Source organism: Hippocampus bargibanti, linkage group LG06 (genome assembly GCF_051943395.1).
Source record: "Hippocampus bargibanti isolate YZ-2025 linkage group LG06, ASM5194339v1, whole genome shotgun sequence".
Classification (NCBI taxonomy): domain Eukaryota; kingdom Metazoa; phylum Chordata; class Actinopteri; order Syngnathiformes; family Syngnathidae; genus Hippocampus; species Hippocampus bargibanti.
Window position 1 is genome coordinate 28,770,968 of NC_142739.1, and position 27,996 is coordinate 28,798,963.

The 27,996-nt window shown below is 41.1% G+C and overlaps 2 protein-coding genes across 9 annotated transcripts in view; one reads left to right on the forward strand and one right to left on the reverse strand.

Moving 5' to 3' along the window:
• The window catches only part of znf384b (zinc finger protein 384 b), a 31,660-nt gene extending 4,502 nt beyond the window's left edge, over window positions 1-27,158 (reverse strand). Inside the window, exons 1-11 of one of the 7 annotated variants that reach the window (XM_088999429.1) lie at window positions 26,658-27,158; window positions 26,459-26,563; window positions 11,936-12,076; window positions 8,254-8,318; window positions 7,067-7,295; window positions 5,743-5,856; window positions 4,498-4,628; window positions 3,581-3,681; window positions 2,902-3,126; window positions 241-408; window positions 64-142 (exon numbers count right to left, since the gene is read on the reverse strand). In XM_088999429.1, the coding sequence (XP_088855555.1) occupies window positions 64-142; window positions 241-408; window positions 2,902-3,126; window positions 3,581-3,681; window positions 4,498-4,628; window positions 5,743-5,856; window positions 7,067-7,295; window positions 8,254-8,313 (1,107 nt within the window). In that variant the 5' untranslated portion in view covers window positions 8,314-8,318; window positions 11,936-12,076; window positions 26,459-26,563; window positions 26,658-27,158. Of the gene's footprint in view, window positions 1-63; window positions 143-240; window positions 409-2,901; window positions 3,127-3,580; window positions 3,682-4,497; window positions 4,629-5,742; window positions 5,857-7,066; window positions 7,296-8,253; window positions 8,319-9,702; window positions 9,902-11,935; window positions 12,077-26,458 lie in introns of those variants that run through there. The other 6 variants (XM_088999428.1, XM_088999427.1, XM_088999424.1 and 3 more) reach the window with 6 other exon arrangements.
• LOC148897117 (telomerase protein component 1) lies at window positions 10,958-27,991 on the forward strand. 2 transcript variants are annotated; one of them, XM_088999433.1, is made up of 13 exons: window positions 10,963-11,261; window positions 11,989-12,095; window positions 14,271-14,482; window positions 15,646-15,769; window positions 15,939-16,060; window positions 18,267-18,353; window positions 20,723-20,812; window positions 21,088-21,176; window positions 23,226-23,439; window positions 23,520-23,642; window positions 24,918-25,083; window positions 27,214-27,299; window positions 27,390-27,990. In XM_088999433.1, exons 1-13 carry the CDS (start codon window positions 11,172-11,174, stop codon window positions 27,479-27,481), a joined length of 1,602 nt encoding a protein of 533 aa, XP_088855559.1. In that variant the 5' UTR covers window positions 10,963-11,171; the 3' UTR covers window positions 27,482-27,990. The 2 variants fall into 2 exon arrangements, with proteins under 2 accessions (XP_088855560.1, XP_088855559.1); XM_088999434.1 differs by lacking the exon at window positions 11,989-12,095 and having other exon boundaries at window positions 10,958-11,261; window positions 27,390-27,991.
• Window positions 27,992-27,996: the final 5 nt, after the last annotated feature.

The following is a 27,996-nucleotide window of genomic DNA, read 5'->3' on the forward strand; positions in this document are numbered from 1 at the left end:
GGTGAGTTTTCAGCCAATAATGAAGGAAAGCCCCGAACCCCAAAACTCCCATCCCACGCTCACCTGTAAATTGGAGAGCTGCGTGAAGGATTTCTCACAGCCAGGATGCGAACACCTGTACGGCCGATCTCCGGTATGGATCCTGATTGAAAAGCACACCAGCGGTAATTGAGCGAGTGTACGGAGCTAAAGTGCACCCCTTTTACCCCCGTAACTTGTTTTTTTAATTTTTTTTTGTACCTGTTGTGCTGCTGTAAGTGACTGAGCTGCCTGAATGATTTCTGGCAATAGGAACACATGTAGGGTTTGACGCCCGTGTGGATGCGCATGTGCTGCGCAAGGTAGCTGGAGTTGGCGAACGACTTGGTGCAATGGGGACACTTGTGAGGTTTCGACTCTGTGTGGTTGCTGCGGAGAAAGGGGTGGGGGAAAAGGGATGACAGCACAGTTATTTTTATTATAAGTCAAATTCCATAACATGTGGGCTAAAATTAAAAAAATATATAAAACAACAGATTTATTTTTTTTGGGGGGGGGGGGTTCGTTTCAGCTTTTCTAAATATTTTCCCATGTGCCGTGGTCGATTCTGAAAACACTTCTAACCGGAGATGAAATCCAATTTTGTACAAAGATTCAATATTAAACAATGTAAAAAAAGAAAAAAAATCATCAAATATTTGCCTTAAATTGACATCCGGTTAGAAAGAAAATGCAACGATGTCTATTCATCAACGTTATTTTCGATTTTGAACTCCGGGTTGATCCCAATTTCAACAAACCATTTTTATTTTTTGAAATTATGGATGAAAACAAAAACAATAAACGACATGAATACATTAGAAACATATTAATACTAACAATGGTATATTAATGAATTAAACAAAATAGTTAAATAGCTAGCTAGATAGCTACTTAGCTAGGTAGATAGATATACAACTAGATAGCTAGATAGATAGCTATAGAGCTGGCTAGCTAGCTATCTAGCAAGTTAGATAGATAGCTTAATATATAGTAACTAGATAGACAGATGATAGATAGCTGGCTAACTAGCTAGCTAGGTAGCTAGCGAGTTAGATAGGTATCTAGCTAGCTAACTAGATAGCTGAATAGATAGATAACGAGATAGATAGCTAAATAGATAGATAACTAGATAGATAGATAGCTAGACAGCTGGCTAGCTAGACACCTATCTATCTAGCTAGACAGCTAAATAGATAGATAACTAGATCGATAGCTAAGTAGATAGCTAGCTAGTTAGCTAAATAGATTGATAACTAGATAGATAGCCAGATAGCTTGATAGATAGCCAGATAGCTATCTAGCTAGTTAGATAGCTAAACAGATAGATAACTAGATAAAGAGCTCGATAGCTAGCTAGATAGCCGGATAGCTGTCTAGCTAGTTAGATAGCTAAACAGATAGATAACTAGATAAATAGCTCGATAGCTGGGTAGCTGGCTAGCTAAATATATAGATAACTAGATACCTAAATTGATAACTAGATAGATAGCTAAATAGATAGGTAGGTATATAGCTAGTTAGCTGGCTAGCTAGCTAGCTCAATAGATAGATAGCTAGATAGCTAAATTGATAGATAGCTAAATAGATGGATAACTAGATAGATAACTAGATAGATAACGAGATATTGAGATAAATGGCGAGCTAGCTAGCTAACTAGCTAGCTAGATACTCGCCGCCAGTGTGTGTACATAGCTTCACAAAGCACATGTTGAAAAATGCGCATGCATGACCGGGCTCGTGCAAATAGCTTGCTGGCAACGGGCCGATTATTTCACACAGGCAACAAGTATTAATATTTGAAAAAGGTGAAAATAGTTATGCAGGGGGGAAGCGCAGCCAGAGAAGGAGGGAAGAACATGCGGTCGGGTGTCAACAAATAGTAAAAAAGGAGACCAAAGTGCTGACAATGACATCCGTGACGAGATTAAGGAGCAATTGGAAATGGATTGAGTGGAAATGGTCATGTGACAACAAAAGGTAAAGAGGGGAGGGGCAATTCAATTATTGATGCGTTCGGATTATTTTAGGGGGCGGAAATTACAACGTTGAATTCCACAAAATGTGTGACGGATCGTGATACATTTCGGAGTACAGCTCAGTTATGTTTCACTTTGACGTTAATACAGTCAATTAGCATCTAATCTTGACGAGCGGCTTGTTTTGCAACATTCAATTGTATTATTATGTTGTTTTTTTTTTGGTGGCAAATACGAACCCTCTCGAGCTTTGCCAATGTCCCAAATCGAGACAAAAGACCGTAAAGAAATGTTTGTTTTTTTTTTAATTTGTGAAAAGTAAGGGGGCGGAGCTCCAGCTTGTGCCAACGCTATTCCATCAAGCCATAAATGACCATCACAAATGTAAATGAAGTGACTTTATGATACAATGCAGTGTATTTCTTTCATTGCAATACAATAGCACATTTATTATACATAGAATAAGGTATGTTGTGTTTAGTTTTAAGGCTTATTTAGTTGAAAAGTACATTTTATGGAAACCCGGGAACGGATTATTCCCATTTTAATGGTTTCCTATGGGAATTTTTTTTTTGCGATACACACTTTTCACCTTACACACTCTGTCTGGGAATCAGTTAAGTTCGTAAGTTGAGGTGTCACTGTAATAATAAACGAAAAGGGAGGGATTCAAAACCCAGCACAAATGGCCGTCTATCATTTTAAAAAATGGCTGGGGGGGGGGCTTTTTGAGTGGAGAGTCTTTGCCATGCAAGCCAACATTCAAATGGCCCTGTGATATGTACGATATGCATGCCTTGTCACGGAAGAGGGGGTTGGAGATGGTGGTGGTGGGGGGGGGGGGTCGAGAAGGCGGGTTGGGGAGTGATGGGGGGCGGGGGGTGGGTGTCGTCCGCAGTACTACCGTGAGTGCTGCTGTAAGTGACTGAGTTGCCTGAATGATTTCTGGCAGTAGGAGCAGGTGTAAGGCTTGGCCCCGCTGTGGATGCGGATGTGCTGCGCCAGGTAGCTGGAGTTGGCGAACGACTTGGCGCAGTGCGGACACTTGTGAGGTTTGGCCTCTGTGTGCGACTTGGAGTGGATCTGCATGTCAGACTTACTGAAGAAGGTCGCCGCGCACATCCGGCACCTACGTAGGCGGGAGAGACAAAGAGATGGGGGATGGGGGGGGATGGGCAAGGGGGGGAGGTGATCGGGGGCAAGACAACCACGAGACAGCGAAGCAAAGGAGAAAGGACCCGATTGGCCAATCGCAGACGTGAATCACGGGGGGGTGATCAAACGACACATGGGGAGGAAGAAGAGGGGGGGGGGGGGGTAAAAAATGTCGAGGGAGAGATCAGTGAAAGCAGAAGAAGAGGAAAGGCGTGTCGGTATTGGAAAAAAAAAAAAAATAATACAACTAAATCAAAAAGTCAATGTGCATGCCGGACAGTTGAAGGCGAGCAGACGGCGTAGCCACAAATGCCACTGAAAACACAGCAAGCCAAGTGGGCGTGTCCGGCTGACATGCGACGGACGCCGACGGACGCCGACGGACGCCGACGGAGGCCGACGGACGTGCGTTGGAGACACGTGCGTACCTGTAGGTTTTCGTGCCGTCTTTCAACCCGGGCTCGTCGTCCTCATTGGATATGTCGTATGGATCTCGGGTGTGATGATGATGATGATGCAAGGAGGTCACCTGCACAAGGGGGGGACAAAAATCAATACATCAATCAATCAAGTTGTGATGTCATGACGTTTTTGGAAAAACACAAAAAAAGTCAGTGACTGTAAAGCAGGGGTGTCAAAGTTTTTTTTTTTTGCCGCGGGCCACATTGTAGTTCTGGTTTCCTCTCGAGGGCCGTTATGAATTTGGGGAAGCCATTAGAATGTTTAAATCCTTTAAAATATTACATATAGAGCACACAGCAAATTAATGAATAACTCGTTTTCAAATCTCAAGTCAAGAATAATGACTTTTATTGTGGTTGACATCCAAAAATATGAAATTTCGGCTCAGATTTTAGCAATCATTATGGAATTTAACAAGTTTGATTTGCTTTCGCGGGCCGAAAAAAAATGATGTGGCGGGCCGGATTTGGCCCGCGGGCCTTGACTTTGACACCTGTGCTGTAAAGTGTCCTTGAGAGTTTTGAAAGGTGCTTGCAAATAAAATGTATTATTATTATTATTATTATTATTATTATTACTCAAAAAACTGCAAGGAATTATAGTCAGTGGTGGGAGGCGGAAACATGACTAAAAAAAAAAATCTCCTAAAATGACAACATTCCATAACGGAATTTGCATAATATTATTTATTTCGCTTCCTTTGTGGCCTTTTGTCCTGTCATGTAAGTCTAAAATTAGTATGAGAAAAAATTAAATTGTCATTTTTTTTTAATGACAAAAAGTGACACAATTATGATTACAATGGAAAACAATGGTCAGAATATTTTTGCACTCATTCATTTTTATTTGTTTATTTTGTAGCATTTGCCGGTCAATATCTCACCTGCCCGCCAGCGTTGAGCTGAGCCAATATGACCGTTTCATTGCCCGGTCCCATCATGCTCTTCTTTTTGCGGCCTCGCTTGGACGGCGCCGGCATCACCACCACGTGGGGGGTGCCATCTTCTTTTTTGTCTTTGGAAGAATTAAACAAAATGGAGTATTTTTAACTCATAAATTTGTTCGGGTTTTGTTTTTTTCTTGCGCAGGGGTGCCGATAAAGCACTGGTCAGACCTCTTGCAATGATTTTTCACGTCCACAAGGGGGCAGCATTTGCTTTTTGTCCATGTTAGCGCTTTGTTACAGCTTCCGCTGTTGTTAAAGCGCTATATAAATCAATATGTATGTACAGTGGGACCTTGGCTTACGAACTTAATTGGTTCCCAGACAGAGTGCATAAGGCAAAAAGTGTGTATCTCAAAAATTAATTTCCCATAGGAAACCATTAAAATGAGAATAATCCGTTCCCAGGTCCCCATAAAAAATAATTTTCTACTTTCTAACAGCAGCCCCCATTTCAAGCTCAAATAACTCCAGACCCATATTACGTACTCTTTTTTTGTGATGAAAGAAAAGAATCAAAGGTTTCTTACACTGCATTGAATGTTTATGTCGTCCTAAAACTCAATTTTCTGTGTGTCCTGCAATTTGAGTGACAATGCCAAAAACCCTGGCACTGGAGTGGACATCTTTTTTGCACATCATCTGGCAGTCAATGAGTTAAGGTCACACTGTTTTTATTTACCGTATTTTCGGCAATATAAGGCGGACCTTCAACAAATGACATACAGTAAAGTCTCGTTATATCGATATTCAAGGGAGGCCGAAAAAATATCGATATAACCGGGACTATCGATATATCAGACCCTGTTTGCATGTAATTTTCTCCGTACGTGCATAGAAATAGTATCGATATAACCGGGACTATCGATATATCCGATATCGATATAACGAGACTTTACTGTATTTCAAAACCTTTTTAATGCATAAAGTGCACCGCATTATAAGATGTACCTTTAATGAATTACATATTTTAAAACGTTTTCTATACATAAGGTGCACCGCATTATCAGGCGCATAGTCAGCTTTCGAAAAAAATATTTTCCTGTAGGTGTGCCTTATAGTGCAAAGAATACGGTAAATTAGCTTGAGTGACACATCAAGTCATTGTTGCGCAACATTTTTTTTTAGATTTTTTTTTTTTTAATTGGCCGATGTCACTGAACAAATTTCATGGCGCATGTTCACCTTGCGAATGAACGGCGGAGACGATCATGGTGGTGGTCGGGTGCGTAGACACAAAAGACTGAGAGGACGTGGGTGACACCAAGGTTCCTTGGGGGGTGGTGATGACCAATCCCGCTATAGAGCGTGAGCATGCAAAAAGACAAGAACATTTTTAAGAATTGTTGCTCGGGAGTACGGAAGAGCAATAGGGCCAGGTTGAAATATATACATTTTTTAGAGATGGGGTATTATTCTGAGAAAAAAGTCACAAATTTGCTAAATTCAAAGCCACAAATTTGATAGATTTAAAGTCACAAATTTGCGAGATTTAAAGTCACAAATTTGCTAGATTCAAACTCGCAAATTTGCTAGATTATAACTCGCAAATTTGCGAGATTTAAAGTCACAAATTTGCTAGATTTAAAGTCACATATTTGCGAGATTATAACTCGCAAATTTGCGAGATTTAAAGTCACAAATTTGCGAGATTATAACTCGCAAATTTGATAGATTTAAAGTCACGAATTTGCAAGATTTAAAACCACAAATTTGTGAGATTATAATTTGCAAATTTGATAGATTTAATGACACAAATTTGCTAGATTTAAAGTCACAAATTTGCTAGATTTAAAGTCACATATTTGCGAGATTATAACTCGCAAATTTGCTAGATTTAAAGTCACAAATTTGCAAGATTATAACTCGCAAATTTGATAGATTTAAAGTCACGAATTTGCAAGATTTAAAACCACAAATTTGTGAGATTATAATTTGCAAATTTGATAGATTTAATGACACAAATTTGCTAGATTTAAAGTCACGAATTTGCTAGATTACAACTCGCAAATTTGCGAGATTTAAAGTCACAAATTTGCCAGATTTAAAGTCACAAATTTGTGAGATTATAATTTGCAAATTTGCTAGATTTAAAGTAACAAATTTGCTAGATTTAAAGTCACATATTTGCGAGATTATAACTCGCAAATTTGCTAGATTTAAAGTCACAAATTTGCTAGATTTAAACTCGCAAATTTGCTAGATTTAAAGACACAAATTTGGTAGCTTTAAAGTCACGAATTTGCTCGATTATAACTCGCAAATTTGCTAGATTTAAAGTCACAAATTTGCTAGATTTAAAGTCACAAATTTGTGAGATTATAACTTGCAAATTTGCTAGATTTAAAGTCACAAATTTGCAAATTTGCGAGTTTTAAACTCACAGATTTGGGACTTTTAAACTCACACATTTGCGACTTTTTTCTCAAAATAATACCCCATCTCAAAAAATATATATATTTCAACCTGGCCCTAATGCTCTTCCGTACGGGAGACGTTTTATACTCACCCGCTGTCATGATACCCGTGGAAGGGACGGGCAGCACGGTGATGTTCTGGCTGCTGTGCGGCGGGTGTAGGTGGGAGGCGCCATGGGGTTGCCCGCCGCCATCCGTCTTTCCTCCCGGCGTGGGGATGGTGAGTAGCGTTGTTTGGTAGTGCGAAGCCGAGGAAGGCGGGAAGGAGGCGTTCTTTTCCTGCTGTTCTTTCATTTTGTTCAGGAAGACGGCATTCTCCAGCTGGGCGCAAAGAGTCAACAGGACAATATGACGGCCATTTTCGGGTCGGGTATCAAGACAACCGGGCTGCCAAATCATCTTTAGTCAAGTAGCGTATTTTCCGGTATATCAGGTGGACCCAAAAGCCATGATTTTTTTTCCAAAGATGACCCTCCGCCTTATATGTGAAGTCATATTGAAATAATAATAATAATAATAATAATAATAAAAATAATAATCAGAAGAAGAAGAAGCAGAAGAATACATTTCATTTATAAGATAAATCGTACAAGTACATTATTTTGTCTTCACTTTTAAAACAGTAAGTGCGCCTTATAGCTATCTGGCTAGCTAGATAGCTATGTAGCTCGCTATTTATTAGCTGTATGGCTATCTAGCTAGTTAGCTAACTATCTATTAGCTCTCTGTTAGCTAGCTATCTATCTATTTGAGTTACTTCTGGGTTGAGTGAACGCAGGCGCGCGTGGCTGCTCACCCACAGAAAAACTGATCCTGTGACTGTAATGTGACCTTGAGAGTTTTGAAAGGTGCTTGAAAGGTGAATGAAATGTATTATTTTTTTTTTTTTTCGGTGTATAAGGTGCAGTATAAGGCGCACCCCCAATGAATGCTGTATATTCAAACTTTTCCCCATATATAAGGCGCACCTTCAATGAATGGAAAAAAAAATTCTAAATATAATATAGGTACACGACATTATAAGGCGCTACAGTAGAGGCTTAAAATACGGTAACTGTATGTGCTGTGCTATTTACAACGTATGTAATGTCCAGTTTTCTTTTCTCATACAGCAGACAAACACGGCGATATTTGAACAGTGAAAATAAGTTCATATGATTTGCACTAATTTCTTCAACAAAAGCTTTCAGAATGACACTTTTGACACCACTTTTTTGTACAAAAAAATATCCGGTTTCATCAGGTTTAATATTTTCCCAGTGGAATCAATGTGTCCTACCTGTCCAGGCACAGTGGGGATTGGAGACCAGAAATAGGAGTTAAAATGAGAATCTTCCATTATTCCTGCAAGACAACAATAATATTTTGATCAGGTTGAAAATGGCCACATTTGTGACATCATCACGCTGCAGAAAAAAAATCCGGTCATGTGACCAAAAAAATATGAACGTATTGATATGATTGAGACACGTTTACTGTGACATAAACAAAATAAAAATGGCTACCGCTATAAAATATGTCCCAAAAGTCACTTGACACTTTATTTATTTCATCTGTTTGGTTTCAGGTGTCACTTTGTGACATTTGACAGCTTTTGTAAGCTACCTCGCCCATGACTCTTTGATTTCTTGTGATTTACATATTTGGGGTTGTATTTTTAAATGCACATTTTAATAACCATGCAACCGTAAGTGAGCTGTCATTCCTCATAATTTAGTTGGGCCAATATGTTTGGGCTATAAATCCAATCCATTCCTCTTTGCTGGTGGCTTAACGTTTAAACAGCCTTTATCAGATTGTACATCAGAGTATTTCCAGAAAAATAGGAAGGAAATTATTGATCTTGCCAGGCCATTAACCTCCTGCCCCTAAACCTCTGATCTAAAAATCGCTACTGTCATTTGTCATCGAATAGACAACATTGAGATTTCTGTCCAGGCGCACCAAAAGATAAAAGGCACAAAGTGACCAAATGGAACAAAAAAATGAAAAAAGAAGTGTGGGACACATTTTTAAAACAGTAAAAGTCCAGTTCAAAACAAACCACAATTCAACGTTCATCATCAGCAAATTAGACAATTTTAATTTTGATCGTGTTTTAAAAGCACAATCGTGCGTCGTTTAGTAATCACACACCGATCATGTAAATAGTTACCTTCAAATCCCATCTCAAAACCCACCTATTTAAAATCGCATTTTCTGTGTAGCTTTCTCTTTTGTTTCTATTTATAATTGTGTTTTATTTATTATTGTATGTTTTTTAAGAATTGTGTGAGACTGTAAAGTGTGTGAAAATAAAATGCATTATTATTATTATTATTATTATGAAAAACTCGCGCAATGTGTCGAATAGCCGCAGTCGGTAACGTCAAACCAATTAAATGTTCAGAATGGAGATTATTTTTAGCCTATTAAAAACGTGTGGACGAAAGTGACTGTAAACATGCTAAGTGCCTTTAACTGCGCTCGTTTTAAAATGCTATTCGCACAAAATTCCAATTACATTTTTAAAATGACAACAGTGCATTCCGGACCAAATATTAAAGTAGCGTTTTAATTGAGGTTATCTAATCGGGCCCGACGTGTTCGGGTTAGCATGTTAGCAATGAAAAATGGCGACGGTGTCAACGTAAGGGCAATAAATAAAGAGCAAAAAATAAAAGAAGGGGATGATAAAAAAAAAGAGAAAAAAACAAGCGCGTCCACGAAGACGCGCGGGCGCACGTACACATACTTCCTCTTGCCGAGTCATGCAAATGTAGCAAGCAATCGCACAGCATGATCAAGAGAAGCTTCTTTTACCCGATTGCACCGTCCAATCGGGCCCCCCCCGCCCCCACCCCGAAGATCGTTCGTAGGCGTCAAATCGGACACAACTCCCACGTGTGTATTATTTAAAAAAAAAACAACAAATTCCTTTTTTTTTCCCCCTCCAAGATTTTTTTCTTCCTCGGATGGGGTCGCCTCAGATGGCGCTTCACTTCCTCCGGATGAGCTCGTCAGACAAAAGGTAGTGGACGCGATGACGTCACGTCCGGAAATGGCGCCGCTTTATTTCAATGAAAATTGAATAAAATTGCAAATTTATATATTTAGAGATTATTTATCCATTTTCTTTGTGGCGCTCGTTGCATTTTTTTATTTATAAAATGTATTTTTTTTATTTATGTGAATGTAATGTTAAGCTACCGTGGTGTTTTCTTCGTGTAATCATTAAAAAAATGAATGTGTGCAGTTTTATTTGAGAACATGGACAGGGAGAGTGGGTGAATCGCGATTGTAGGCAAAGGGTGGGCAAATCGTTGTGCTCACAATAATAATAATAATAATAATAATAATAATAATACACGTAATTTACAAGCGCCTTTATGAACACCTACCTAAGAACAATACACAGAACAATAAAACCATAAATAAAATGATTAATAATAATAATATATAATAATAGCTAATAATACTCATACTAATACTAATGCTAATACTTATTATAATTATAGTTTTTGGTCATTAGTAGATGGAGATCTAAAACATACGTATTAGCATAAAACGTGTATGATTAATCATTTTAAGTGATTACTTTAAAAATGTAATGTTAAACATAAAACAATTAGATTTTGGTCATTGTACACAATGTAGGGATGCATATACATCACAGAAATGAAAAAAAAAAAGGTTGATTTTATATAAATGTACAATGCAATATAAATTTGGAATGATATTCTGGATTGTTTTAATGTTGACTGTTTTATTATTAATTTATTGTTTTAACCCTCTCTTTTTATACGTCTGATTTTTACTTGATGAACAAAACTTTGTATACCGCTCAAGTTGTTTTTAAAGTTTCATATATGACGTTTATTTTTAGTACATAAACATATAAATCAATTGTTGAATAAATTACCCCCAAAAATAGACATTTTGGACGAATTACTATATCACAATAGACCACCACGTCTTTCCATATCTGTCCACGTGGTGTCGCTGTGGGAGCAGATCGACACGTCTTCGGTGTCAACATCCGGCGACACGTTTGCCCAAAGTTCTTCATTCCCAGATCTCCGCTCAAATCATTTTTGCATCGTTTTAATGACCAATTTACGCGTTTTTCTTCCTTTTCCCTCCCTAGCCCTTGAACGAGCGATTCTACTTTGAGAATCCGCGTGTTAGTCATCCAAGCAGAGGGAGTTTGAGGGCCAAATGGGGGAAGTGAGGAAGCTGCTGAAGAAATTGAGGCAGATTGAGAATCTGGAGATAAAAATCAATCTCAACCAAGAGGAAAGATTCAAGGTAGACGAGGACGTTTTTATTGTTCGTTTTCTACTTGCGTTGAGGACATCGATAATACGAAATATCGCTTGTTTTTTTTTTTTTTTATTCGTCGGAATGCAAATATTCACGGTGCCTTACTTTTTCCACATGATGTTCTTGAATTTGGCTTCGGAACGTTATTTCACACGCTCGCAAAAAGTATTTAACAACATACTTATACACAAGTTATGCAGGCTAAGCCAACTCTGTATACAGACTCAATTATACACGAAAATGGCAGATTATTGCAATCTATAAAAATATATACAGTGATATCTCAGCTCACTATCTATCTATCTATCTATCTATCTATCTATCTATCTATCTATCTATCTATCTATCTATCTATCTATCTCCCTACCTACCTATTGACCTACCCCTACCTATCTGATATCCAGCTGGCTAGCTATCTAGCTATTAGCTATCTATTAGCTAGAAAGCTAGCTTTCTATCTATTTGAGTCACTTTCGGCTTTTGGGAGTGAACCCTGGCGCGTGTGGTTGCTACTGCTCACCTACAGAAAAACGTATCCTGTGACTGTAAAGTGACCTTGAGAACTGTGAAAGGCGCTTATAAATGAAATGTATTATTATTATTATAAAAAAATACATGAATAAGCGGTGCAGAATAGATGAGCGGCGCCGACAAACAACCTGTGGACGCGCCGGATTGGTTTCTAGCCAATTTCTCGCCGTCTCCTTCTCAGATCTCCAGGAAGGAGGAGCTGCGCTGCAGATTGGCGGAGCTTCAACTGCAGCTCTGTGGCCCGCAACAAGCCCCCGGGAGCCTGCAGGCTGACATGAAAAGAGCGGCGTAAGGAAGCGAGAGGCGGGAAGGGCCAGATGGAGAAAAGCGTCATTAGTCCAAACATTGACGCGGAAGCATTTGATCTTTGTGTGTGTGTGTATGTGTTTACAAACACATAACACTGCCTTTAAAGGACAACCGACATCACTTTTTTGTTTCCTAACTGACATCAGAAAAACGTTTTATAGCATCTAAAATACCCAAAACACGCAGGCTGATATTTTTAGTCAAATGCAATACACCAATAAAAATGACTTAAAGTGTCCAAAATCTGCGAGAAAAAAAAATGAAACCGGAAGTGGCCAGTTTCAGAAGGTCCCGCCCCCATGTTCGTGGCGTCACCCCAAGACGTCTTGCCTTGCTGGAGAATCAAAACAATGGCTTCAGATTCGGATAATATGCTTTCTTGTTACTCATTCAGTTATGAATATGATTCAAATAGTTCTGAAGAGGAAAGCATACATGTTTGCAATCGATTAAAGAATTTATTCCGTGCCATTTTGAGGCAACAGGGGTGGGAAATGTCGCACCCAAAAAAGGCAGAAAATGGCGACAAAGGAATTAATCAGCCCGTTTCCACAGGCTGATTAATTCCTTACACGGAGCTTTGTCGCCCTCTTCTGCCTCTTTTTGGTGCAACACGAAGTTTTCAGACCAAACAAGTACAGCGAAATGCATTGACGTGATGGAAGGACTGCTACAATGTGTCCTTTTTTCGGTCAGGGGCGTTCCTTCAGTGACGTCACATATAGACTCGGCACCAACTCAAAAACAAGACTTTCTGAATATACAGTGCGAGTCTTAAAACGTAAAATATAGCTACATGCGGTGGAATCTTTGTAAAATGCGCTCAGTAGAAGTCATTTGAAGCCATTTTACAAATTATGGACACAACTTGTCCGGAGACGTCGGTTGTCCTTTAAGGACACAAAGGAACTTTGCTTTTGCTCAATACGGGCTGAAGTTGTTACTATGAAAGCCCCCCCCACACATAACCCCCGAGGCGGATAAATTAAATCACATTTGGTGATTAAGATCCAAGTAAATAAAACACAGATGGCGTCCATATTGAGCAGCAGGATACACAACAGGTAGGGGTTGGTTCGCGTAACGCAACATAACGTCAGAGAACTCGGCGTTTGCAAAGTTTTACACAGCCAAAGTCGTCCGCAAATGTTTAAGAACAAACAAATACCACCTAAGAATAAGAACATAGCTGCCTGGAGATTGGCAAATTGTACTACATTTTTTGGTACAATATACGTATATTACAAATGTGTACAATATTCGTACAAATTATTTTTTCCTCTCTTTCTTGCTCTTCTTTTGCACATCTGAGTCAATAAAGTCGCTATGCAATACCTTCAACTATAATGACCTAGCTGGCTGTCTAGCTAGCTACCTAGCCGGCTATCTATTTGCTTTCTATTAGCTATCTGGCTGGCTATCTATTAGTTAGCTATCTAGCTAGCTCACTATTTAGCTGGCTATCTATTAGTTATATAGCTGTCTAGCTGGCTATCTATTCCGGGTAGAGTGAACGCTAGCGCGAATGGCTGCCGCTGCTCACCCGCACAAAAAAATTCATGACTGAAAAGTGTCCTCGAAAAAAAAAAAAAAAAAATGAACCAATATGCATTGTATTTTGGACATTTTGGCGGAAAAAAAATATATAAAAATAAAAAAATATATATATATATATATATATATATATATATATATATATATATATATATATATATATATATATATATATATATATATATATATATATATATATATATATATATATATTAGCTAGCTGACAATCTATTTGAGTTACTTCTGGGTTGAGTAAATGTTGGTGCGTGTGGCTGCCGCTGCTCACTCACAGAAAAACTTGGCCTGTGACTGAAAAGTTGGCGAAAAAAACCTAAAACAATGTTTTCCTGTTTTTGTGCTCAGGCAAATGTCTATATAAAATTGAGTCCTCACTAATAACAAAAAAATGATCCAATCATGCTATCACATCTTGCAATTGATAATAATAATAATAATAATAATAATAATAATAATAATAATCTGAACTATGGGTCAAGGCAAAGGGGGGGACATTGCAGTCTTGACCCAACAAGACCCCCACAGTGCCTCCACTCTCCTTCATTCTTATATATTCAACCCCCTTTTTGCGCACTGTCACAGGGAGGACGCCCCCGAGGTCCATCCATCACAGACCCCCCCGGCCTCCAAGATGCCGAGGGGCCAGGAGGAAGCCGAAGTGGCGGCGCCGCCTGCCACGCGGCGAGCGACAAGAGCCGCCGAGGGGGCAGCTCGCTGCCACCAAAGGCCGCCGAATGTCACGGCGCTGTCACGTCCGGGGGAGGACGTGGATGGCAGGCAACCAGAGGAAGGAGGTGGGATGAATCGTGAATATATATAATTACCGGATTTTCCGGCGCACCCAAAATCCTTGATTTTCTTCAAAAGATGACCCTGCGCCTTATACGCGTGTGAAGTCATATTGAGCCACAACTTTTAGATATTTAGATTGTTATATTTGGAAAACCTTTCTTATTCATTGAAGGTGTGCCTTATAGTCCGGTGCGCCTTATATATGGAAAATGTTTGAAAACCTACTTTAATGTTTTTTTTGGGATAATAATTCTTTCAAATGCAATTTTTTTAGCATCATTTTTGCTGGTGTTAGCAGAACTTAAATGACCCAAAATAGATAGACCAAGAGGTCGATTGATAGGTCGATAGATCAATCGAGAGATCGATAGGTCGGTTGATAGGTCAATAGCTAGGTCGGTCGATAGGTCAGTCGATAGGTCAAACGATAGGTCGGTCGCTAGATCGATAGGTCGGTCGATAGGTCGATAAGTCGGTCGATAGATTGATAGGTCGGTCGATAGATTGATAGGTCGGTCGATAGATCGATAGGTCGGTCGATAGATCGATAGGTCGATCGATAGGTCGGTCCATAGATCGATAGGACGGTCGATAGATCGATAGGTCGGTCCATAGATCGATAAGACGGTCGATAGATCGATAGGTCGGTCCATAGATCGATAGGACGGTCGATAGATCGATAGGTCGGTCCATAGATCTATAAGACGGTCAATAGATCGATAGGTCGGTCGATAGATCGATAGGACGGTCGATAGATCGATAGGTCGGTCGATAGGTCAATTGATAGATCGATCGGTCAATCGATAGACTGATAGGTCGGTCGATTGATCGATAGGTCGGTCGATAGTTCGATTGGTCAATCGACAGATTGACAAGCCAATTGATAGGTCGGTCGACAGATCGGTAGGTCATTCGATAGCTTGGTCGATAGATCGATAGGTCGGTCCATAGATCGATATGTCAATCAATAGATTGATAGGACAATTGATAGATCAATAGGTCAATCGATAGATCAGTCAATAAATCGATAGGTCGGTCAATAGATCGATAAGTTGGTCGATGGATCGATAAGTCATTCGATCGATAGGATGCAAATTCTGAGTCTGCACCAGGAAGACAAATCTGCCTCAAGGTGTTTTTTGTTATGTTTCTTTTTGTCATTCAGATTCCTGTCTGCCATCCCTGAAAACACGATGGCAGAAGGCAAAGTTCCGCTTGAGGCTGTTGGAAGGTCACAATGACATCATCACCTGCGTGCTCGCCGTCGACAACCTGGTGATTTCGGGCAGGTGAAAACAGATTCGGCAAACCATTTGAATCGCGTTGCGAGCGTCTCGTGCATTATTCCACGTTTGCTGGTGATCTTTACCACTTTGCATTTGGAACGTTTCGCGGCCTCTCGTTGCGTTTTATCGCAACTCTTAACTTCCCGCGCTCGTTTCCTCTCTCTCCTTCAAGCCGCGACACGACCGTCAAGGTGTGGCACGTTCCCACGGCAACGGAGCACAAGAACCTGGGCGGTCACACCGGCGGGGTGACCAGTCTGTCTGCCCCTCCCGCTGAGTACTGCAAAAAACTGGGTGAGGAGGACGCTGCTTTTCCTTTCCCGTTATTTACCCATTTCAAAGCCAAGACATTTTATTGAACCCAGTCACTGCTAGGCGGTGTGCAAAAATGTGTCCACTCCAGTGCCAGGGTTTTTGTCATTTTCACTCAAATTGCAGCACCCACAGAATATTGACTTTGAGGACGAGATAAACATTCATTGCAGCATAAGAAACCTTCAACTCTCTTCTTTCATCAGAAAAAAAGGAGTTAATTCCTAAATTATATGGGGCTGGAGTTATATGAGCTTGAAATGAGGGCAGCTATCCAAAATACAATACATATTGGTTTATATAGCGCTTTAGCAACAGCTGAAGCTGGAACAAAGTGCTAACATGGATAAAAGGGAAATACTGCCCCCTTGTGGAAAGGAAAAAAAAAACATTGCCAGAGGCCATGGCTAGCGCTTTATCGGCACCCAAACAAGAAAAAAATAAAACTCGGAACAAATTTCGGAATGGCGCTCTACGTCATATTTTCAATTCCCGAATACATTTGTGAATGGCAGTGAAGGAGTTAAAAGTATCGAAACAACGTGCAAAAAGGTGTCCACTCCAGTGCCAGGGTTTTCATCATTATATGGGTCTGGTGTTATCTGAGCTTGAAATAATAATAATAATAATAATAATAATAATAATAATAATAATAATAATAATAGTCATCATCATCATCATAGTAGTAATAATAATAATAGTAGCAATAGTAGTAGTAACAGTAGTAGTAGCAGCAGTAGTAGTAGTAGTAGCAGTAGTAGTAGTAGTAGTAATAATAATAATAATAATAATAATAATAATAATAATAGCAACAACAATAATAATAATAATACATTTAATTTCTAAGCACCTTTCAAAACTCTCAAAGACACTTTACAGTAACGGGATAAGAACTTTTTTTTTTTTGTGCGGGTGAGCAGCGGCAGCCATTCGCGCTAGTGTTCACTCTACCCGGAAGTAACACAGCAGCAAAGTTATGAAAGGAAGAGGAAAGGAAAGAAAGAAGTAGAAAAAGAAAGGCAGCCACTCTCGCGGCGCCATCTTGAAGTAAAAAAAAAAAGATACTAATAAATAAATAAAACCCGAAAAGAGAATAATAATAATAATAATAATAATAAATAAATAAATAACAAATAATATGACAACCATGTGGTTTGGTGTTCATCCGCCGAAAACTAGTTCGTATGCCAAGATTGTACTTTGGCGAATTTAATGTTCGTGAGGCGAAAAATTCGTGAGCTAAAGCGTTCGTAAGCTGAGGTATCACTGTAATTCATAAAAGTTTTCAGGGGAGGAAAAAAAAAACATTTTCATGCACGCACACACACACACACACATTCCTGTTTCAATGGTTTTGTGAGGTCTGGATAACTCCAGATAAAGGAGTGAGGACCACCGTTGCTGATAAGTTTAGAGAAGAACTAGTGTTCCATTTGAACACTAAAGGTCACCCCATTTCCCACTTCAACTTCTTTAAAAACAAAGCAATAAGAAGTGGACTTGAAACTGAAATAACAGCAGGAGTGAGGTTTCTGAATGGGTACATTCAAAGTCCTCACCTCTATAGTGAATTTGGTTAAAATAATGTTTTACTTTTTGTGGTATGGACTTTTTCCTCTCATTAACCACGCGTGCATGCACACACATAAACACAAGCACACGCAGTGAGTAAAAAGTATGTGTATCCAAGTGAAATGACAATAAACACAAAAAAAATCATTTTGGGTGAATTTGTGAGGACCTTTCTGAAACTTTAACAGATGCATATATAGACCATCTAGAAGCCTTTAGAATGAAAAACTTGTGAGGACCGGCCAAAAGGTCCTCACTCGTCAAAAATGTCCTCACTACGTATGGTATAAAATGTTAGTGGTCCTCACAAGACTAGTCATACAAACACACACACACACACACACACACACACACACACACACATAGGAATCCGGTACATGCCGACCGATGTTTTAATTATTGAAGCGCTTTATCACATCAAGTCCAGAGAGAAATGAGAGAAATGTGTCTGTCTGTCTGTCTGACTGTGTCGAGTGAGAACACTTGAACTCATGCACTCGACACGTCTCGTCTATTACCTCGTCCCAACGGAGGCGTAAATAAAGCACTTATTTACTATTGTGTAATCCCCTCTTGACACCCCCCCCCTCCCCCCACCACCAAAACCCCCATGCAGACTGGTCGTTGTCACTGCCAGATGACGAGAGATTCATTTTGAGCGGCTCGGCGGACTGCAACGTCAAGATCTGGGCCTTGAGCGTCGGTAAGATGAAGACGGACGGTTCAAGATGGGCTTTTATCGACAGCGACGTCGCCGGGTCGCAAACGCCGATTGTTTCGTGCGAGACACAACTCGCGTCAACACTCTGATGATGAATATCGCGTTTGTGGAATCTCAATTAAGCTGCCAAATTCACTCGATTTTGTTCATCTCGTGCACATATGTGACTGCAGTACTAATTGGAGCTTAAAGGACAACCGACGCCATTTTTTTTTTTGCTAAGTGACATCAGAAAAACGTTTTATAGCATCTAAAATACCCAAAACACGCAGGATGATATTTTTAGTCAAATGCAAAACACCAATAAAAATGACTTAAAGTGTCCAAAATCTGCAAAAAAATAAATGAAACCGGAAGTGGCCAGTTTCAGAAGGTCCCGCCCCCATGTTCGTGGCGTCACCCCAAGACGTCTTGCATTGCTTGAGAATCAAAACAACGGCTTCAGATTCGGATAATATGCTTTCTTGTTACACATCCAGTTATGAATATCATTCAAATAGTTCTGAAGAAGAAAGCATACATGTTTACAATCGATTAAAGAATTTATTCCGTGTCATTTTGAGGCATCAGGGGTGGGAAATATCGCACCCAAAAAAGGCAGAAAATGGCGACAAAGCGGTGTAGGGAATAGGTCAGCCCGTTTCCACAGGCTGATAAATTCCTTCCATGGAGCTTGGTCGCCCTCTTCTGGCGATTTTTTGGTGCAACACGAGGTTTTCAGACCAAACAAGTACAGCAAAATACATTGACGTGATGGAAGGACTGCTACAATGTGTCTTTTTTTTTCGGTCAGGGGCGTTCCTTCAGTGACGTCACGTACGGACTCGTCACCAACTCAAAAACTTCCGGAATATTCAGCACGAGTCTTAAAACGTAAAATATAGCTATATGCGGTGAAATCTTTGTAAAATACGCTCAGTCATTTGAAGTTATTTTACAAATTATAGACGCAACTTGTCCGGAGACATCGGTTGTCCTTTAAGTCAAACAGCAGCCATCTTACGTTGCCATTGTGACGGAAGCCATTTTCTTTTTCTTTTTATCCTGACTAAAAACAGCGGTGAGTGTTTTTACGCCAGGATCTTCGCATGGCGTCACAAGAGCCTCTCAAACTTCACTATATTGTCTCGGTATGATGAATCGCGACTTTCAAAAGGATTAGGCTTACATTTTACAGTGAATTTTTGTCCTGGGGGGGGGGCTTTGCTTTCATTTCATTGTCGATGGCTCTGCCAAAGTAATGTAGACAAATGGTTGCAGAGCACTCGGAGATAAACCTTGTAAGAGAAAATTTATAATCCCATTCTTACCGATGAAATACGCATGAGGAGCTTCCACCAGGCTCATTGTTACCACCGTACGTCACGCGCGGACCTAAAATGGCATGAAAACGCTTGCGAGAGAATCCACATTAGGATAGCTGAGCGAGTAACAATACAAAATGGCTACCGGTGGCTTTGTTTCCACCCATAGCAAATGGCAAAATGGCCGCCCCCGGAGCCGGATAAACATTCACATTCCACAAACGGAATATTACGGAGATCAGAAGTCAATATTTAGATGAGCGGAATATATTCTAAAGCACATTTTCACTTGACTTGCCATTTAAACTTGAAAGGCTAACGATCAAGCTAGCTAGTTTAGCATCCAGCATTCCGCCACACACACACAAATATTGCCTTTGTACGATGCTAGCAGCAGACTTTTATGTTTGTGTGAGCAGTGGTCTGCGGGCTGACAAATAATAATAATAATGCATTTCATTTAGAAGCGCCTTTCAAAACTTTCAAGGTCACTTTACAGTCACAGGATATGTTTTTTTTGTGGGTGAGCAGCGGCAGCCACACGCGCCAGTGTTCACTGAGCCTAGAAATAACTCAAATAGAAAGAAAGCTAGCTGGCTAGCTAATAGGTAGCTATCGAGATAGCTAGCTCGATATATACTGTATATAATAGATCGCTAATAAATAGCTAATAGATTGTATTGGATTGGATGTGCCTTTATTCGTCTGGCAGTGGATAAATTTACATTTCACAGCAACAAAGTTATGAAAGGAAGAGGAAAGGAAAGAAAGAAGTAGAAAAAGAAAATACAGGAACTGCTGGAAAGGCAGTTACTCTCGCGGCGCCAGCTTGAAGTAAAAAAAAAAATTGATAACTAATAGATGGCTATCGAGATTGCTTGCTAGCTAGCTATATAACTAACAGATACCTAAAAGATGCTATATTGATCAAAAACGTCCCCAAAAAGGATACGGAGTGCAAAAATATTGATCCCTTGCACGGTGTATTTGTAATAATAAACATTGACGCCCCCCCTTTTCATTTTCACCGCCTTTCCTCCCATGCAGGCCAGTGTGTGAAGTCTATCTACACGTTCAACGCCGTGACGGCGCTCTGCTTTGTGCCCGAGGGCGACGGCTACATCGTAACTGGATCAGGTGTGTGTGTGTGTGTGTATAACCAAAGACACGTCAATCAAAGGCGGCCGTAGATAAAGGAATGTGCGATCGAGCAGCATATCGAGCATGAAGACAAATGTGGCGTTTACGTGTTAGCGACTAGCGCACAGATTGGCGCTTAATTTAGGCCAGGCGGAGGGAGGAAGGGGGGTGGGGGGGACTCAGGTGCGTCGGGCGTGACTGGCGTTAATGGCCGCCGCGCGCCTGTCGCTGAGCATTAACCTCGCACTCTGTCACATCCCCGAACTCCGCAGACGGGGGCAAGGTTCAAGTCTGGAGCTGGCGTACTTTGGATCACTGCCAATCAATCAACGCGCACCAGGAAGCGGTCACCTCCGTTCAGGTCAGTGGCTCTATCGCCATGGCGACGGGCGGAGAAATACAGTCAAAGCTCGGTTTTTGAACGTTTCGGTTCTTGACCAATTCAGTGTAAAAATTTGCGTTTTTTTTATGCCTTGGTTTACAACGGAAAATGGGTTCTCAACCAAACTGAGCGCAACTGAACGCACCACGGGACTCCCCTCCGCTTGCTTATACGTCACTTCCTTGTGTCGCGTTTCATTGTCACCGATACATTATCCTCGTGGAGTGTTCCATTGTGAGCAAGTGTGTTTGTATTGTTATCACGATAAAAAGGAGACATTGATTCAAATGGGAACTAGTTCTGTTTTTGGCCAAAACAGGTTTCTGGAATGGATTATGGTTGAAAACACAGGTGACAGTGTACAGTGATACCTCAGCTCACGAACTTTTCACCACACGAACATTCAATTCACAAGCATATAGTCTTGGCAGACTAACTAGTTTTCGGCAGATGAACACCAAACCACTCGGTCAAACAGCGCCATGGTGGCTGGCAGACTAGTTTTCCACGCCCCCTCGCTTTGAGTGCAGATGTCATGTGTTATCGAGTGGAGTACTTTTGCTTATTATGGGACGGAAAAAGACCCCACCACAGGCTAGCGTTAAGCCGAAGAGGACACAAAAGAAAATTACGGTCGAGCAGAAGAAGGAGATCATCGAAAAAGACGAACGCGGTATGCGTTTGTGTGAATTAGCCTCCCAGTAGCAGTATGCTAAGTCGACCATTGCTACATGTGGCTAAGGGTGTTTTTTGTGTTGTCAAGGCAACGGTCTCAAGCAATAGAAGAGGTTGAAAAACTTGTTGATTTGTATCGAGGTTGATTTGGAAGAAAAGCAGCTAGCAGGGGACAGTGTGAGTGAGGGTATTATCACAGAGAAAGCACGGGAACTTCACTCGGATAACTTTAAGAGGCAACTACATCAACAACCATAACAAAGGTAAATAAAATGACTATTATACAGTATAGTTTATTTCTTTAATTACAATACAATATCAGATTTATTATACATAAAATAAGGTACAGTAAAGTCTCGTTATATCGATATTCAAGGGAGTCCGAAAAAATATCGATATAACCGGGACTATCGATATATCCGACCCTGTTTGCATGTAATTTTCTCCGTGCGTGCATAGAAATAGTATCGGTATAACCGGGACTATCGATATATCCGATATCGATATAACGAGACTGTATATTTTATGTAGTTTTAAGATTTATTTAGTAGAAAATTATCTTTTTTGGGGAACTGGGAACGGATTATTCTAATGTTTAATGGTTTCCTATGGGAAATTAATGTTTGGAATACACACTTTCTGGGAACCAATTAAGTTCGTGAGCTGAGGTATCACTGTACTCCCAAGACGCCTTATTACAATGCAGCAATTACTGGCCAATGCATCCGATACCAAGGCCCGCCCCCATTGTGACAATTTTACCCCCCAGAAGCGAAACAAGAAGCGAGGAAGGAGCTCGTGTTGTCTATTCTTTGCTCAAATGTATTTTGGGAATCTCATGTCCCCATTCCGTGACTATATTTGGACCCGTTTCGTCTTCGCGAAGCGAGTACGACGGCGTGGCGGCCATTTTCCAAAGAGTTTGCCTACATCCTGGGATTTTGTGAAAGAAACTCCCTGTACGGCAATCCACAGGGTTATTTTTAAGCCGTTTGCGGATGTCAAGGACGCGAAAACAAACGCTCCTCCCTCTCGCGTACGTCAAAAAAAAGCCTTTTGAAGAAAAAAATCAGCGTCTTCTCCGATTCTGTTTATTCCTTCCAAATGGTTCACATTCAAGTACAGCAAAAAGCCTTTTGATTACATTTTTCTGTCATGATTTTTCAAATGCCGAGCTGTTTTTGTTCAATTTGCAATCGGTGCGGTGCGCCCGATGCATCCGAGCATGGCTCGTAGCTCTCATTGTTCGTCTCTCCCAGCGTACACCAACCCACCCCGACTTTTATTTCTAATCCATCGCCCCTTGAAAGCGCGCCGGCCGGCGTCACCATGACAACCGCATGCTCTCCACAGTCCCAGGGTCCGCTGGTGTTTAGCGGCTCGTCCGACGGAGGGGTGTCCGTGTGGGAGAACCGCCGTCGCGAGCGAGACCCTTTTAGACTGCTGCACGCCTGGAGTGGTCAGGTGACAGGTTGCGCGGGGGGGCGACTGGTCCTCAGCCCCCGAGGGGACAGGGTCCTGCTCGCGTACGGACGCCCCTGGATCAACATCCTGCACTGGACCGAGGGTGAGCGGGGTTTTCGGGTCGTCGAGAAGAGCAAATCAATCCGGCGCCCGCTTTGATATTTCACCTGCGACCGATCACAGGAACGATTTCCAGACTGACCAATCACAGCAGCGTCAACGGGGTGACGGACTGCGTGCACCAAACGGGCGGCCTCCTCGTCGGATCCTGCTATGACGTGGCTAACGGCGATAGCACGCTCAACTGTACGTACGGGACGACGGTTATTTTCAAATGTTTACGATTACTTTTAACTACAGTGAGACCTCGGCTTACGAAAGCTCTAGTTTACGAACTTTTCGCCTTACGAACGTTACATTCGAGAGAATATAATCTTGGCATACGAACTACTTTTCGGGAAACACACGAAGCGCCACAATGAGTGATGTGTCGTTCGCGAGCAGCCGACTTTTTTTTTCTCCTCTATTCCCCGCCCCCAGTCTTCAGTTAAAGCTCCACGTGATTGGTCAAGGTCCGCGATAGAGGAGGGGAGGGAGGATTAGACACACGCAGCAGTGAGGAGGAGGGGTTAGAGAAACAAGGTGAGAAAATGGATAGAAAACGGTGACATTTGGACTCGTTTCAACTTTATTGATAGTTCAAAGGCAGAGTGTAGACTGCAAGGTTAAAATATCCCATTAATCAGGCTCCACAAATAACACTAGTTTTTCTAGTGTGTCTGCCTGCATCTGTTGCTGTTGCAATATCACATCTTCCAAGATGTACAACCCAGAGCTCCTTGAGATCTATTTAAGTTATTCCCGGTTGAACGGGGTCACCGTTGCTGGCTACCTAGCTAGCTATCTATTAGCTGCCGGACTAGTTAGTTAGCTAGCTATTTGCTGTCTATTATCTGTCTAACTAGCTAGCTAGCTATCTATTATTTATCTATTAGCTAGCGAGCTAACTTGATCTATTTGAGTTATTCCCGGTTGAACGGGGTCACCGTTGCTGGCTACCTGGCTAGCTATCTATTTTTTATCTATTAGCTGTCTAATTATCGAGCTAGATATTAGTTATCGATTAGCTAGCTAGCTAACTGTATCTATTTGGGTTATTCCCGGTTGAATGGGGTCACCATTGCCAGCTATCTAGCTAGCTATCTATTTGCTATCTATTAGCTGTCTAATTTGCTAGCTAGCTATTAATTATCTATTAGCTAGCTAGCTAACTGTATCTATTTGAGTTATTCCCGGTTGAATGGGGTCACCGTTGCCGGCTACCTAGCTATTTACTTGCTATCTATTAGCTGTATAGCTGGCTATCTGTTAGCTAGCTAGCTAACTTGATCTATTTGAGTTATTCCGGGCTGAGTGAACGCTGGCGCATGTGGCTGCTGCTTCCGCTTTAAGTAAATTACAGACAGAACATTTGATTGAGCGCTTTGGCATTTGTTGAAGTTGACAAGTTGAAAACGATCGCCGTTCAATTGACAAATGATTGGAAAAATGTCACTCCCTCCACACCCCAACCCCCTGCAGTGTTCTCCCTGCCTCAGTGTCACTACCTGGCCTCTCTGACCTGGCCCCGAGCCCCCAGAATGCTTTGCTTCGCCGCGTGGACCACGGGGAGCGGCGACCACCGCTGGGTCACCGGGGGTCGCGACCTCGTGGTGTGGGAGCAGCTCCCCAACTCCGGAAAGCAAAGGTACGCAATAAAAATATTTAAAAAAATGTTTGCATTTGGTTCACACCGGTCAATGATATTTCCCTCATTTGCATATTCATTTTTTCCTTCTCATTTGCATTGCTAATTGCATTTGTTTAATGGGACATTTTAATTGCTTACACACACATCTGAGGGTCTCTGGAGTGTCAGCCCACCCATCAAGTGTGAAATTAAACTACAGTTTTCTTTTTTTTTTTTGTGACCTCCCTGTCAGAAAATATTATGGGCTAATTTAAATAACGCAGAGTTTCTTTACCCATGACTTGATGGCCGCATGGGTGAAGATCCGACACTTTTGTTTGCCTTGATTGGCGAGTAATTGGGGCACTTAATAAAATAATAATAATAATAATAATAATACATTTCATTTATAAGCGCCTTTCAAAACTCTCAAGGTCACTTTACAGTCGCAGGGCTAAGTTACCGGTAGATAGAAAAGCTAGCTGGCTAGCTAATAGATAGCCAGTTAGATAGCATTTTCTCGCATAGTTATAGATTATTAGATTGCTGCTGTAGAATGCAATTTTCCCCATTGTGGGACTATTAAAGGCTTTATTATTCTAATTCTGAGATAGCCAGCTAGACAACTAGCTACATAGCTAATGGGTAGCCAGATAGATAGCTCGCTAGCCAGCCAGATAGATAGCTAATAGCTATCTATTGGCTCTCCATTTGCTATCTATTAGCTCGCTAGCTATGTAGCTGGCTATCTATTAGCTATAATGCGATCTAGCTAATTCGCTAACTGTGTAGCTGGCTATCTATTAGCTAACTGTTAGCTAGCTACCTTTCTATCTATTTGAGTTATTTCTTGGCTGCCGCTGCTCACCCGCAGAAAAACTTATCCTGTGACTGTAAAGTGTAAACCTAAATCAAAGGTATTATCATCTACAAATAATTTATTTCAAATGTATTAGTACTATATATTAATAATAATACATTTCATTTATAAGCACCTTTCAAAACTCTCAAGGTCACCTTACAGTCACAGGATAAGTTTTTCTGTGGGTGAGCAGCGGCAGCCACACACGCCAGCATTCACTCAACCCGAAAGTAACTCATATAGATAGAAAACTAGCTAGCTAGCTAATACATAGCCAATAGATAGTTAGCTAGGTAGCTAGCCGGCCAACTGGAAAGATATACAGCCAGCTAGATAGCTAGTTAGATAGCATTTTATAGCATAAATATATTTTTCTTCTTTGAATTTGTAGCATTGTTTTGTAGCCAAAGTTTTTTCATTGCCAAATGCAGCCACACCACATTTGGTGGATGAATCTCAAGACATTACCTCGTAAACAAAGCGATTTTAAAATATTAAATAAACAGGAAAGTACAACAAAATGAAGCATACCTCCTTCCACATATTCCTACGCCACCCCACGAATTCATTTCGTCTTGTTCGAATCTGCGTCTGTCAGCACCATCTTGACCCAAAGAACCGCAGCTTGGACTTGACCTAAATGTCAATACGCAAATGTTACTGAAAAAAATACGACTTAAAAGTTTCTGAGTAAAATATTCAACTAAGTTCCACTGCATCCGTGACTCACCAACATCATCTTTGGGCTTATCTTGCTCCCACTGCACCGTTTCGCCCACTCGGTGGTCGTCATTGGTAACGGCGAAGCCCAATTTGCATTGACACTCCAGGGTCGTGGTTGCAGTTGCCCATTTCCACGCGACCCCCCAAAAAGAAACATTTTAAATGCTTCTATCGGCCGTCCATATTCCCATGACTTGTCGACGCCCTCGTTGAATCGTGTTGTCACCGTGCCGTATCGGTCGTTGAATTTGCAGCCAGCTGTAACAACTTCCGGTAACGAAATCTCGCGAGATCGCAGGTGAAAGCTGGCCGGTTTAATTAGATTTTTTTATTTGTATTTTGTGTGAGAAAATGAAACCGGTGGAATGATTAGGGTACAATGTGGATTAAGATAAAATATATTAAGAATATTCACAGCGACACAAACTTTTTTTTTTCGTCTCCGCCCTCGCGGGCTGCCGGTCGATCGCGATCGACGTCATGGCCACCCGTTGGATACCTTAGTGGGGATAACCGTTGTCGAAAATGTTTAAAGGCCTATTATGTGATTTTCAACACACCAGGGGCGACATCACGGTTAGGAGAGACGTCCGGTTAGAATTGCCGTTAGAATCCGAAGGGGATACGGAAGAAGACGAAGAATCGGACGGTAAACCTCGCTCGCCTTGTTTTAACGTCTCGCACAATTCGAGTGTTCGTTTTCGTAAAAAATGGCCGCGGCCTCCCTTGTTCAACTCAGAACAACTCGACGACGACGACGATGACCAAACGGGAGCAGACGAGGACGACGCGGGGTCCGCTGGCTCGTGGTTCCGTTGCGTCCTCCAGTGAGGAGGAGCCAAAATGGAGAAGAAAGACCCGAGCCTCAGGCTGGTTCGACGTTGAGGGCTACAAGTGACACAATTCACTCTTGACTCGTGGGAACATAAAAAAATGGATACACATTGGATATATGGCCCTATACATGAATAATTATCTTGTCTTAAAGGACAACCGACACCGTTTTTTTTGTTTCCTAACTGACATCAAAAAAACGTTTTATAGCATCTAAAATACCCAAAACACGCAGGCTGATATTTTTAGTCAAATTCAAAACACCAATAAAAATGAGTTAAAATGTCCCAAAACTACTTGGAAATGACCTCGGAGATGCCGAGTTTCAGAAGGTCCAGCCCCTCGTTCGTGACGGCACACAAGACCTGGATGTCTTGCCTTGCTCTAGAATCAAAACAATGGCTTCAGATTCAGAGAAGATGCTTTCTTGTTACTCATCCAGTTATGAATATGATTCAAGTAGTTCTGAAGAGGAAAGCATAAATGTTTGCAATCGATTAAAGAAGTCCTCC